General features: G+C 50.5%; 1 protein-coding gene across 3 annotated transcripts in view; it reads left to right on the forward strand.

The window, feature by feature from the left end:
* The window catches only part of LOC144932519 (protocadherin-16-like), a 65,703-nt gene that overhangs the window by 13,652 nt on the left and 38,068 nt on the right, over positions 1 to 13,983 (forward strand). For all 3 annotated transcript variants that reach the window (XM_078856685.1, XM_078856686.1, XM_078856687.1), the window contains exon 9: positions 6,306 to 6,524. In XM_078856685.1, coding sequence (XP_078712811.1) covers positions 6,306 to 6,524 — 219 coding nt within the window. The remainder of the gene's footprint in view (positions 1 to 6,305; positions 6,525 to 13,983) is intronic.

A 13,983-nucleotide genomic window follows, 5' to 3' on the forward strand; every position in this document is an offset into this window, starting at 1 on the left:
GTGTCCTATTCGTCTTGTGCGTGTGGGGGGGGGGTAGTGTAGTGCGCAGCGCTACGAACCCAATTCCTGCTCACGGCCAACATCAGTGACGATCATCTGAGCCGGTCACTGCGCCTCCCCTAAAGACTTGCTCGGTCTTAAATGAGTAAGCTGCTGGTGCGGCATGTGAACATCGCCACTGGGGAGACAAAGGCGGCTGGCCACTCAAACCCATCATCGTGTGCCTCGCCGGCTTTAGGAGATGATCGCCAACAGCGCTTGCCCCAACAGTCTGCCGAAGGCTACACGTGGGGCATCTTTGTCTTGAATGTGTACAACGTGATTATTCGGTGAAACAGAAGGAAAAAACCGGCACGTTTGTCAGTCACACTGTGGCCTTAAAAGGGAAACAGAATATTTAACAGGTGACAATTTGTGCCGTGTCCGCGATTCATAAACACATAAAGAAGACACGTGCTATGAAGAGTGGACATTCTCTATTATATATTTTCTTCCTTTTAAGTCCACAGTGTTATTGACTAACGTGTTGAGTTTTTTGGTTTTGCCGTATGTACATAAGTGAGAGTTGTATGTTAGGACTGTTTGTATAATCGTGTGTGTGTGTTGGCATGTACACAATTATGTATGCATGTTAATGTCGATGTTATGTTGTATATCCGTGTGCATTATGTGTGAGTGTATATATTGTGTGTGTGTGTACGTTACCATGTATATTTCTGCAGCAATGTTAGCATGTCTATATGTTAGTACGATATACCTTGGTGAGTGTGTGCGTGTGTCAGTGGGGCCATATGGAATCGCTCTTCCCAAAAATGCGTCAAATCCTGCTGATGAGGCTGCCGCAGAGGCACGCGGGGTGGTTTGCACACCCCCACCACGTACACACCACACCGTGTACACACCACACCGTGTGCACACCCCACCGTGTGCACACCCCACCGTGTGCACACCCCACCGTGTGCACACCACACCGTGCGCACACCACCCAGTGTACACCGTGCACACCAAACCGTGCACACACCACACCATACACACGCCGTGGACACCCCATATCGTGTACACACCGAGTAAACGTGAAGCAGTGTACACACCACACCGTGCACACACCGTGCACAGCGTACACACAACGCAATGTACCCCCTACCACCGTGTACAAACCATACCATCTACATGTAATCAAGTGTATATGGAACACACACCGTACACATAGCGTGTACACAACGCTCTGCAGTGGACACACCACCCCGTGTACACACAAGGTACCCAACACACCGTGCATATACCGTGGACAAGCCACACCAACCAAGACGGTGTGTACACAACACACTGTGTGTGTGTGTGTATACGTGAGTGTGCTGGTGCGTTTCGTGTGCGAGAGGGTGTACAATTGTCTGAACCGGTCCTGGGCGTCCCCTAGGTCGGCTCAGCCTCAAATGAGTAGCTGGTGTGGTGTGTAAAACATCGCCACTGGGGAGACAAAGGCGGCCGGGCGTGGTGTTGGCCACCCACCCCCTTGTGTGCCGTACCGGCCTTCATAGGTGCTCGCTAACAGCACTTGCCCCAACAGTCTGTTACAGGCTATACGGGGGGTCTTTGTCTTTGTACGTGTAACGTGTATGTAGCGTGTGTGTAGCGTGTGTGTTCGTGTGGTGTGTAAAGCTGTAAGCGTTGTGGACACACGCCAGACCCCACCCGTTCTGGGTTTCTTAACCCAACTCCCCTCCTCCCACTCCCAAACCCCCGGTCTGCCAGTGGATGTGTGTGCGCTTGGAGTTGCGTCTGCCTATAGGTGTGCGTCTGCCTGTAGATGTGTGTCCGCCTGTAGGGGTGTGCCTGCCTGTAGGTGTGTGTCTGCCTGTAGGTGTGTGTCTGCCTGTAGGGGTGTGTCCGCCTGTAGGTGTGTGTCTGCCTGTACTTGTGTGTCTGCCTGTAGGTGTGTGTCTGCCTGTAGGGGTGTGTCCGCCTGTAGGTGTGTGTCTGCCTGTAGGTGTGTGTCTGGCTGTAGGGGTGTGTCCGCCTGTAGGGGTGTGTCCGCCTGTAGGTGTGTGTCTGCCTGTAGGTGTGTGTCTGGCTGTAGGGGTGTGTCCGCCTGTAGGGGTGTGTCTGCCTGTAGGTGTGTGTCTGGCTGTAGGTCTGTGTCTGCCTGTAGGGGTGTGTCTGCCTGTAGGTGTGCGTCTGCCTGTAGGGGTGTGAACCTGCGTGTTGGTGCTGCGACCTGTCGGTTCGTCTGCCTGGAGGTGGTCCCTAATGGGAGTGTGCACCAGTGGGGAGCGGTGGTGCAGCGGTTAGCGCGCTGCGCTACGAACCCAGCGAGCCGAGTTCGATTCACGGCCAACGCCGGTGACGATTATCTGAACCGGTCCTGGGCCTCCCCTAGCTTGACTCAGCCACAAAATTAGTACATGGCGCGGTGTATAAACATCGCCACTGGGGAGACAAAGGCGGCCAGGAGCTGTGTTGGCAACCCACCCCCTCGTGTGCCGTGCCGCCCTTCATAGATTCTCGCTAACAGCACTTGCCCCAACAGTCTGTTACAGGCTATACGGGGGATTTTTTTTATTTTGTATTTGTCTTTGTGCGCCAGAATGAGTGCCTACCTGGAGATGTTTGCCTGTCCTGATGCGTGTATATTTGTGGGATTGTGCATGCATGTGTGGATGTTTGTGAATGTATATTATTATGCGTTTCTGTGTGTGTGTGTCCGTTTCTATGTGTATGTATGTGTGCCCGTGGGTGTGAGCGTGTTTATGTCTGTGTTTCTGTGCCCGTAGGTGTTTGTGTCTGGCTGTGTGTGACCCCGTGCCTCGATGTATCCCATCAAGCATGTCTCCCCGTGTCTCAGAATGTGTAGCCTTCGCGTGTCTCCCTTTGTTCCAGTATGTGTCCCGTGTATCCCAATTTCTCAGTGTATTTCCCCACGTCTCCTCGTGCCTCGTCTCCAAATTTCTCAATGTGTCTCCCCGTGTCTCGGTATATCTCTCCGTGTCTCCTAGTGCCTCCTGTATCTCTCTATTTCTCTACATTTCTCAATGTATCTCCCTGTGACTCTCTGTGACTCCGCGTGTGTCCACGTATGTTGTAGCGCATCTACCCATGACTACCCGTGACTCCCCGTGTGTGTCTGTGTCCGTCTAAAGATTCCTCCCTAAAACAATAAACTCTACATGGGACCTCATTTCACTCAGCTCTACGTGAGTGATCCTTCGCTCACGTTTGTGTGGGGGAGGGAGTGAAGGGGGGTGGGAGCAGGGGGGTGGTGGTGTTGGTGGTGGCATGAGGTGGGAGAGGAATGTGGATGTGTGGTGGTGGTGGTGGTGGTGTGAGTTACGTAGATGTTTGGGAGTGAGTTGGTGGTGGTAGTGGCATGAGGTGAGAGGAATGTGGTGGTGATTGTGTGAGTTTCATAGATGTTGGATAGTGAGGTGGTAGTGGTGGCATGAGGTGGAAAGAATATGGGGGTGGTGGTGGTGTGAATTACATATATGCTTGGTAATAAGGTGGTAGTATGAGTTGAGAGGAATGTGGTGGTGTGAGTTGCATATATGTTTGGTAGTGAGGTGGTGGTGGTGGTGTGAGGTGAGACGGATGTGAGGTGGTGTGTGGTGTGGCGGTTCCTGGCGTGGTAGTGGTGTGAGATCTGTAGGGGTGTCGTGAGTTGGGTGTTGTGGTGTGAGAAATGTAAATCTGGTGGTGGTGTGGGTGGGAAGAATGTGTAGTGGTGAGGGATATGTGTAGCAGTGAGGTGCTGTGTGGTCCTTTGAGAGATGTTGGTGTGCGGTGGTGGTCGTGGGGCGTGTGGTAGTGACATACTTTGTAAGACTCCCAAAGTGTGGGGTTTTGAGTTGATGGTGGGACAGCAAGTGGGTTATTGACCTATCTTGCAAAAATACTGGTTATGGAAGGAATTGCCCAAACGTTCTTGAATATTTACAGAACTTTTAGTTTTACCAGCAGTATGTGTGGTGGGACTTCTTTGGGTGAGGTGTGGTATTGAGGAGTGAGTTGTGATGTTGAGGTGTGAGTTTTAAGTGAGTTGTGATGTTGAGGGGTAAGTTTTTTAATGAGTTGTGATGTTGAGGGGTGAGTTTTGAGTGAGCTGTGATGTTGAGGGGTGAGTTTTGAATGAAGTGTTGTGTTGAGGTGTTAGGATAGGTGAGGCGTGAGGGGGTGGTGTTGATGTGTGAGGTTTGGTTGAGGTGTGGTGTTGAAGTGTCAGTTTTGGTGAAGGGTCAGGTGTGTTGACGGGTGAGTTTTGAGTGAGGTTTGGTGCTTATGGGTGAGTTTTGAGTGAGTTGTGGTGTTTAGGTGTGAACTTTGAGTTGGTTGTGGTGTTGAGATGTTAGATTAGGTGAAGCGTGAGACTGTGGTGTTGATGTGTGATGTTTGGATGAGGTGTGGTGTTAAAGTTTCAGTTTTGGTGAAGGGTGAGGTGTGGGCGAGGAGGTGTAACGTTGATCGCATAAACCACTGCGCGAGCGTGGAGAGGTCAACTTTCACGTGAGGAGACGGGTGTTTGAGGCAGGAGTAATGTCCGTGTCGGTGCACCGGGTCAGGGGGCTGGACTCTATCAAAGCAACGAGAAAAGAAGCTTCTGGCCTTTGAGAAACAGGAGCATATGGAGGATGCCAGGAATTTCATGCCAGGATAGGGTAAACGACTTAGGGGTTCTGAACAGAACGTGCATCGAAAGTGCTGCGGATGTAATCAGTAAGAGGAGCATGTGATGGGTGGAACACGTGTGCAAGATGGAGAAGGATAGGGTTAGAAACTTATAGGTTTGGAACAGAATGGGGATATTAGCCGCTCATATATGTGATCAGGGAGAGGAGGTTGTGATGGGCGGGAGCACGTGTGCAGGGTGGAGGAGGGCAGGTTACCGAGACAGGCGTTGGAGTGGTACCCGGAGGTCAGCGATAATGGGACTGTAAGGGCGGTCCTTGGAGGGCCCCCCTGTCAACTTTGCCACAGTGAGAAGACCTAGAGCCAGATGGGCTTGGAGACTGGTCGTTGACTGCTCAGCTTCTGAGAAATCTGGCATAAGGAAGGGAGCGATGGAGAGTTGTGGCGGCATTGGTCGTGATGACCTCATGACCTACACCGTGCGGTATTGAGGTGTGAGCATAGAATGATGTGTGGGGGGATATGAGGTGTGTGAGTAGTTTACATGGTGATGTGTGTCATTTTTTGAGGAATTTCCATGCCAACACTGGATCGGAAATGAGCGCGCGTGTGTTGGTATGTGGCGAGTGTGCGTGTGTTTTACTGTATAATGTGTGTTAAGTGTGTAATGTATCTGTGTAAAGTGTGTAGTATATATATGTTAAGTGTATAGTGTATGTGTGAGTGCTTGGTGTATAGTGTGTGTTCAGTGTGTATGGTGTGTCAAGTGTGTATGTGGCTGTGTGATTAATGTAAGCGGAGTGGTGGTGCAGTGGTTTGAGCCACTGCGCTCCAAACCCGTCGACCCGAGTTTCGTTCCCAATAACTACGGTTGAATATTTGAATCAGTCCTGGCCTCCCCTAGGTCAACTCAGCCTTAAAATGAGTACCTGGTACAGTGTGTAAATATCAGCACTGGGGAGACAAAGGTGGGCGGGCGTGGTGTTGGCGACCCTTGTACGCCGTGCCGGCCTTCATAGGTGCTCGTTAAACAGCACTTTCCCCAACAGTTTGTTGAAGGCTGTACGGAGGATATTTGTCTTTCATGTATGGTGTGTGTACATGTGTTTAGTGTATAATGTGTATATGAGTGCCAGAAATTGTGTGTGTGCCGTTTTTGAGAGTGTATATATATGTGATGTGTCCTGTGCGTATACAATGTATAATTTGTATACCGTGTGGAAATGCAACTGCGTCCCAAGAGGCTGTACAGGAAGAGCCGTCATGTATATTGTATCGGGAGAAATAGGCAACCAGTGATAGGCAGAGGAGAAAAAGGAAGTTCATGAGCCTGGACTGGAAGAGGGGCAAGGAGTCATCAGCATGGATTTCTCGTGGAAATGAGTTCCAGGCTCTAGGCACAGTAGAGGAGGATGAGTTGATGTCCATAGTAATTGTGATACTGCTGCTGCTACTGATGATGATATCGCTCATGATTGCGATGGTGCTAATGAAGATGCTGATCTTGATGATGATGCTGATCAAAAGGTTGCTTACCATGATGACGATGCTTAAACCAATGATGACAATAATCATTACGCCGAAACTGATTATGAAGATGCTGCTGCTGCTGCTACAACTGCTGATGGTCATGATGCTGTTGCCGATGATGACGCTTGTCACCGTTCCTTGCCTTGCCGGTGCAGGTGGTGGCACTGGATGGTGACGGCGGTGAGTTCGGAGAAGTCCGCTACTCGCTGGAGCCAGCCGGCGCCTCGGCCGTTGTCCCCCGTGTCGCCTCGTCGGATGCCCCCGCCGCGTCCCCCTGGCTCTCCGTGGGGACTCGGAGCGGAGCACTGTGCGTGAGCCGCTCGCTCGGAGCCGACGTCTCGACGGAGACGTTCACTGTCCGCGCCACCGACAAGGTACGAGACTGGGTCACCCCTACATCATCGTCTCCGCGTGAAGTGATAACGATCACAAGGAACGTACACGCACGTGCTGGATGAGGGCCTGCCAAATTCCGTGCGGGTTATATGGCGGGGGTAGTGGTGGTTTGGCCGTGCTGGTTAGCGCAGATTGGGGTAGCCGGCTGTCTGCTCTCCACCACTTTGCCCCGCAGAGTCTGTCGGCTCTACCCTGCTACTTAGCTGGTTAGGGTGAGAAATCTGATCAGATTAGGCTCATCTGGGAGATTTGATCGAGGTCTGTGGTTATGATGAATACATTGTGCCATTTATGTAATGAGGAAAACCTTGCTGAGTCTCAGAACTGGTTCTCAGGAGGGTCCTGCATTGGGATGCTTGGTTGGTGCCACGAATGAGCGTTTGGCTTCGTGTGGGAGGAAACCAGAGTGTCCGGAGAAATACTCCACATATACGAGGGGGATAACACTCCTAGCTCTGCGCGGATAGATTCAACGATTCACCGTTCATATTTGCATTTCCTGGCTACCTCACAGCTCAAACCTACAACATCTGGCATTCCAGACAACTACTAAGTGCCGCCCTGCCTAGCTTCCAAGATTTTGTGAGATTGCGTGCATTGTGAGTGACTCAACTCTAAGCACCACCGACTGGGTCTTGGACAAGGCCCCCTCACCTAGGGTTTGCCTCAGCACCGAATGAGTACTCACTGTCCAAACTACACTCAGGGTATGGGGAGTGGCAGCACTGGGCTCCCCTCGGTCAACTCTTGTCTAAAGTGAGTGTCTTTTGCATTGTGTAAAGCATCAGCGTTGGGGAGATGGAAGGTCGGCCAAATCTCTCACCCCCTTGTGTATTGTGCCGGCCTTCATAGGCGCTCGCTAACAGGTCTTGCCCCAGCATTCCATTCGGCTGCACGGGAGGATGTTTGTCTTTGTTAGCGAGTGTACAGTATGCGCCTAAGATCCTGTAGGGGAACCCTCGGGCCCTCATCCCCTCTTCCTCCCTGCGGGGATCGAACCGAGAATTTGCCGGAGTCTTGAGTGAAGTGCTTACGGGAAACTCTTGGCACCTGTTGAGTCTTTGAAGGGTTCCGCGCACGCATGTTTGTGTTTATGTGTGGCTGCACGTGACATCCACGCATATGTCTGCATTGTTTGCACATGTGCCCGTGTGTGTCTGCGTTTATCTGCCAGTAGTCTCAGTCAGTCACCCTTTAACGTGACCTCTTGCCGGCGCGCCTTCCACATTTCCCGTGGCCTCAAAGTCCACCTAGCCTGGCACAAGGGAATTTGATCACCACTTAGTGGCAAATGGCAGCTTTTGTGGTTGTTTTTTTGTTTATACGTGTGTGAATGTGTTTGTGTATTGTGTGTTGTTCGTGTGCAAATGCCTGCATTTGGGTTGCCTGTGTGTGTGTGTTTGCGTGCATGGGCATGCATGTTTGTGTGTTGTGTGCAAGCATGTGTGGGTGCATGTGGATATAATCACTTGTGCGCGTGCATTTGTGTCTGGGTGTGCACATATATACGACCATTGCAAGAATCTTTGGCGTTGTACATTTGTTGCTGTAGGTGTCCGTGTGGGTGTGTAGTCTCTGTCTGTATTTATGTGCAGGGGTGAGAGCGCTGTGCAACGTTCCCAGGGATCCGAGTTTGATTTTCGCTCACGGCCAACACCTATAACGATGATCTGAATCGGTTTTAAGCCTCCCCTAAGTCGACTCAGCCTCACATGATTACCTGGTGCGATGTGTAAACATCGTCATTGGGGAGACAAAGGCGGACGGGCGTGGTGCTGGCCCCCCACCCGTTCATGTGTCGTGCCGGCGTCCATAGGTGCCCGCCAATATCACTTGCTCCAACAATCTGTTCAGACTATAGGGGGATCTTTGTCTTTGTTTGTGCCTCAATGAGTACCTGGTGCGGTGTGTTAAAAGTAGCACTGAGGAGACAAAGGTGGTCAGGCGTGGTCCTGGCCACCCACCCCCTCATTTGCCGTTCCAGTCTTCATAGGTGCTCGCTAACAGCACTTGCCCTACAGTCTGTCAAGGTTATACGGGGGATCTTGTCTCTGTGTGTCCATTACGTGCATGCATGCATACGCATGTGTGAGTCTTTGTTATGCATGTGATTGTGTAGGTGTTGTATCTCTTCCTGCATGCGGTCGTTTATATGTCAGTGTACGTGTGTATCTGTGAATACGTGTATGCATGTTGCCGTGAATGTGTGAATTAGTGTGCGAGTGTGTGTTGTCCGTGCGGTTTGAGTGTCTGGGGAGCAGTGGCAACGCGCTTAGTGCGCTACGCTACGAACCCGGTGGACCGAGTTCGATTCCCACTGACGGCCAACACCAGTGACAATTATCTGAACCGGTCCTGGGCCTCCCCTAGTTCAACTCAGCCTTAAATAGGTACCTGGTGTGGTGTGTAAACATCAGCACTGGGGAGACAAAGGTGCTCAGACATGGTGCTTCCCACACCACCCCCCTCGTGTGCCGTTCCGGCGTTCATAGGTGATATTCGCGAACAGCACTTGGCCCAACAATCTATTAAAGGCTACACGGGAGATCTTTGTCTTTGTACGAGCACGTGTGGATGAATGTGCACTGGGATGTTTTGACTGAGAGCCAGTCCCTGCTTCATTTCAATTCTCTCTGGGGAGGCCACGGGGAGGCTGTGTGAACTCCCGGGGGGCAGTGTGTGGCACGCGCACACAACAAACAAATATTCATGCACACGCACACATATATACAAAGACAAAGATCCCCAGCATCACCTACATACGCTGCTGGGGCAAGTGCTGACAGGCTGGCACTGTGCACAAGGCGGGTCGTGCGCTCAGCTCAACACTTGACCGTATTTCTATCTCCAGTGATGATGTTAAACCGCACCAGGTACTTAATTAAGGCCGAGTCAACCTAGGGGAGGCCCAGGGCCAGTTTTAAATATGACCCATCACAGTTGTTAGCTGCGGCCAGGCGTCGAACTCTCACGGTTTTTATGGTGCAATGCGCTAACCACTGCGCCACCGCTCCCCTCCAAACGAATGTTGCCATTGCATGTTTGATGCATCGCTACAGCGACGACGTAACTAATCTCACCAGGACTCTCGAGCCGGCTAAATAAAGGACATCAAATGAACACACACTTACACACGCTCATAATAGCCTGTTTTCTCCCTTGACAATGCAGGATATTGATTCATGTATTAATTGGTGTTTGCTAAAAGCATTTGCCCCAACAGACCAGACCAAAGGAGAGATGTCTGTGCGAGTGTGGTCAAATGGTGGTTGTAGTGGTCAGCGCACTGCGCTACAAATCTGGCGACCTGCTTTCATTTTCCGGCCATGACTTACATTAGTGGCGAGTTATATCAGAATACGTTCCTGGGCCTCTTGTAATCCAACTCGGCCTCATGTAGCAGCTGCCTGGTGTATTGTGTAAACATCAGCACCGGGGAGACAAAGGCGGCCGGGCGTGGTGTTGGTCACAGCACCCCCTCGTGCGTCGTGACGGCCTTAATAGGTGCTCACTCAAAGCACCTGCCCCAACATTCGACAAAGTCGATACGTAGAAACCTTGTCTTGTGTCTGTGTGTGTGTTAATGCATGTGTTTCAGCGCGTGTGACTGTCTGTTCTGCGGTAGTGCGAGCGGTTAGCGGGCTACTTTACGAATCCGGTGACCCGAGTTTGATTCCTGCTCTGCACCGGTTCTGGGCCTCCCTTAGGTCGACTCGGCCACAAATGAGTACCTGGTGCGGTGTGTAAACATCGCCACGAGGAAGACAAAGGTGGTCGGGCATGTGATTGGCCACCCACCTTTTCGCGTGACGTACCAGCCTTCATAGGTGCTACTTGCGAACAGGACTTGCCCCACAAGTCGATGAAGGCTATAAGGGGGACCTTTGTCTTGTGACTGCGTGTCTGACGTGTGTAGCTGCGTGGCATCAATCCGTGTTTACTTTATGAAAGTGTATTTACTGTAAGTGCGCATCTCCATGTGTATGTACGAATTATTGTGTGTGTTTAAGTGTGTATTCGTTTGCATCTGTGTGTATGCATGTACGTGGAAATGCCCGTGTGTGCGTGTGTATGAATGGATGTGCGTGTGTGACTCAACAGACAGCTGCTGTTTGACCTCGTTTTGAGATTTGACCTCTAACCCTGGGGTTCATTGAGCCCCAAGCCAGGCTGGCCTCGATAACGGATGTTAATTGCACGCGCGTGTACGTGCGTCTGTCGGTGCACATGTGCGTGGCAGTGCGTGGCTGTGAGTGCGTAAATGTATGCATTGTCCTTTTTAATGTATTCCTCGCGCTCAACGGATGAACTCGATCAATTCTTTAATTGAGTTTCTTACTGATTGAATGATTGATTGGTTTGCTATCGATCTTCAACAGTTGCGCTTTGGGAAATGTATTCAATGCAAATTTGTTGCGTGCGTTAACAATACCACTGCGGGAGACGCCGACGAGTTTGAATCCAGAGTGGGGTCGATTTGGGCGACAGTGTCAGCCCTGTGCGCGTGTGTTCTTTGTGTTGGATGGAAGCTGTGACATGGTGGGTTCCCCACGTGGTTAAGAATCCGAACCCCCCAAGCTTGATTCGATTCATGGCCACAGCCAAATATCAGCATCGGGGAGACAAAGGCGGCCAGGCATGGCGCTAGCTACACCGCCCACCTGTGTGCCGTGCCGGCCTTCACAGGTGCTTGTTAACAGCACTTGCCGTGGCAGTCTTTAAGGCTATACGGGGGGTCTTTATCCTCGTGTGTGAGGGTTCTTTGAGTATTTACATGCCATATATAGTGTTCCTGCCTGAATAGGTGCCTGTTAACAACAGTCTGCATGGACAGCCAGGGGATCATTACCTCTACGCACGTGTAACATTGGTGGAGTGGTTGTTAGTGTATCTCACTTCTGTACCAGTGACTTAGTTTGGCCACACCACCCGAGTGTGTGAGTAGTAGTGTAGCGATTGGGGCGCTGCGCTATGAATCCGGCGACCCGAGTTCGTATTCCCGCTCACGGCCAACACCAGTGATGATTATTTGAACCGTCCTGGGCCTCCCCTCGGTCGACTCAGCCTCAAATGAGTACCTGGTGTGGTGTGTAAGAACATCGCCACTGGGGAGACAAAGACGGCCGGGCGTGGTGCTGGCCACCCACCCCTTCGTGTGCCGTACCGGCATTTATAGATGCTCGCTAACAGCACTTGCGCCAACAGTCTGTTAAGGCTATACGGAGGTCTTTGTATTTGTGAGTTTGAGTGAGTGTGTAAACGTACAAGTGTAAGTTTGTGTGTTTACACGTCAAGTGACCGCGTAAGTGGGTTGAGTGTGTGTTAGTGTTCAGTGTGTTTAATGAGTGTGTAACATGCATGTGTGTATTTTGTGACGTGTGCGTGTTTTTTAGTGTCTTTGTCTTTAATTAGTGTATTTATGGGTGTGGATGCATCAGTACCGACAATTGTGAGCGTGCGAGTGAGTGTGTTTCGTGAGCATTAAGTGTGTGTGCATGCATGTATATGAGAGAGTGTATGTAAGAATTGTATTTTAGTGAACATATAAGCATGTTTGCATATGAGTGCATGTGTGTGTGTGCAAGTTTAGTGAGCATGTACACGTGAGTGCATGACTGTGCGCTTACGCGAGTGTGAGTGCAGGCTCGGGTAAAGCCGTTGTGATCTGGTTTAATTTTGTGTCTCTTTGGGGATTCCACAAAAATCTCACACAATTACCATCTGCCAACACCACCGCTCACAGAGACGCGCGTCTCTGCCATCAGCCATCGCGTGCACGTGTGTGCGTGCGTGTGCGTGCGTGCGTGAACGTGTGCGTGTGTACGTGTGTATTGGCCACACCACCCTCTCATGTGCCATGACGGCCTAAAGAGGTGCTCGCTAACAGCACCTACCCCAGTAGCATGTGTAGGCTACACGGGGGATCTTTGCCTTTGTTTACGTGTAAACGCTTGTAAGCGCACGCGGGTAGAGGTGGTGGTGGTGGTGCAGTTGTTCCCACTCTGCGCTATTATTCATTGTGTTCTGTTCCCAGCTACGGCTAACATCAGTGACGAGTGGTACCTGAACCTGTCTTGACCTTCCCCTATAATCCACTCTGCCCTCAATGAGTAGCTGGTGCGGTGGCTAAGCATCGGCAATGGGGATATAAAGGCGGCCAGGCGTGGCGGTTGACCACACCACCCCCTTGTGCGCCGCACTGCCTTAATTGGTGATTGCTAGCGGCAAATGCCCCCACGGTCCATGAGGCTAAATGGGGATCTTTGTTCTTTGTGTCTCTGTTGTTTGTCATTGTGTGTATTTTGTATAGCTATGTGTGTGTATGTGCTGATACATGTGTGTTTGTATCTAAATTGAAAGCTTAATTTGTGTTTTAACGTTTAAACAAACACGTCAAAAAAAACATCCCCTTCCTTTTGAATCTCGGATAATTGGAAATTCAGATGCCTCATCCAACATCATCCACCATGGTCTATCCACCGCTGCTGGATGAAGGCTTTTACCAAGCTGTCACCATTACTCACAGTCCTGCAATGCGAGAAAATCTCATCTAGTTTCTGCGCACGAGCTAATTTCATCGCTCCATCTCCGTGGTTGTGGTGCTCCCAGGCATGCTCCCTCTTTCGACTGCCACTGTCAATTTCTAAGCCACCACCGGCCATCGTCGCTTCGAAAGATGTGGCCTTCCCAATCCCACTGACCTTGATTAACAGTCACTATGTTGTCTTTGACTTGGATATTATCTACAATAAGTGTTCCTCTTCTCATCTGTCGGGATAAATGCAGACATGCGCCTCTCCATGCGTTGAAATGAGTGATGGATCTCCGTGGTCGTTTTAGCGGAGAGACGTTGAGATTGACTTTTAATGATCAAACTGCGTTGGCTACTGCTAATGACCACATATATGTACGTGTACAAATGCAGCATGTATTCTGCAATCCTTTTCAACATGTGTTAACCTTCAGAAGTATTCAATTTAGCGGTACAGAAGCTGATAAGTAGCCGTCGGGGCAAACATAAATTAGCATTTTTGCAAAGTCCTTTTTGTTCTGCTTCGTGTCTCCAATTAGAGTCCTGAGCAACCCTTTGATCAATTTGACTGGAACAGCAAAATGCAACTTTATACGACAGGATGGTTCATATTGGGTTTACTTCACGGGCGTCATCATGCCCCTCCCCCTGTTACGGACAAAGCTAATGCATAGACAAAATAATAATTTGCTTCTTTGTGGAGAATATAAGTAATAACATCATGCCATACATACTTGTCTCTCCATGTAAAATGTAAGTATTTTTTTCATGCAACCCATCAGCCCAATGGCCTTCCGGGAGTGCATAATTTCAGCAGCATTGATTCAATTCGAGCTAATTCTGCTTAAATAATGCATGCCCAGAAGGCCGGGTGGGCGTGGGGGCTGATGGTTGTGGAAGAAATA

Source organism: Lampetra fluviatilis, chromosome 5 (assembly GCF_964198595.1).
Source record: "Lampetra fluviatilis chromosome 5, kcLamFluv1.1, whole genome shotgun sequence".
Classification (NCBI taxonomy): domain Eukaryota; kingdom Metazoa; phylum Chordata; class Hyperoartia; order Petromyzontiformes; family Petromyzontidae; genus Lampetra; species Lampetra fluviatilis.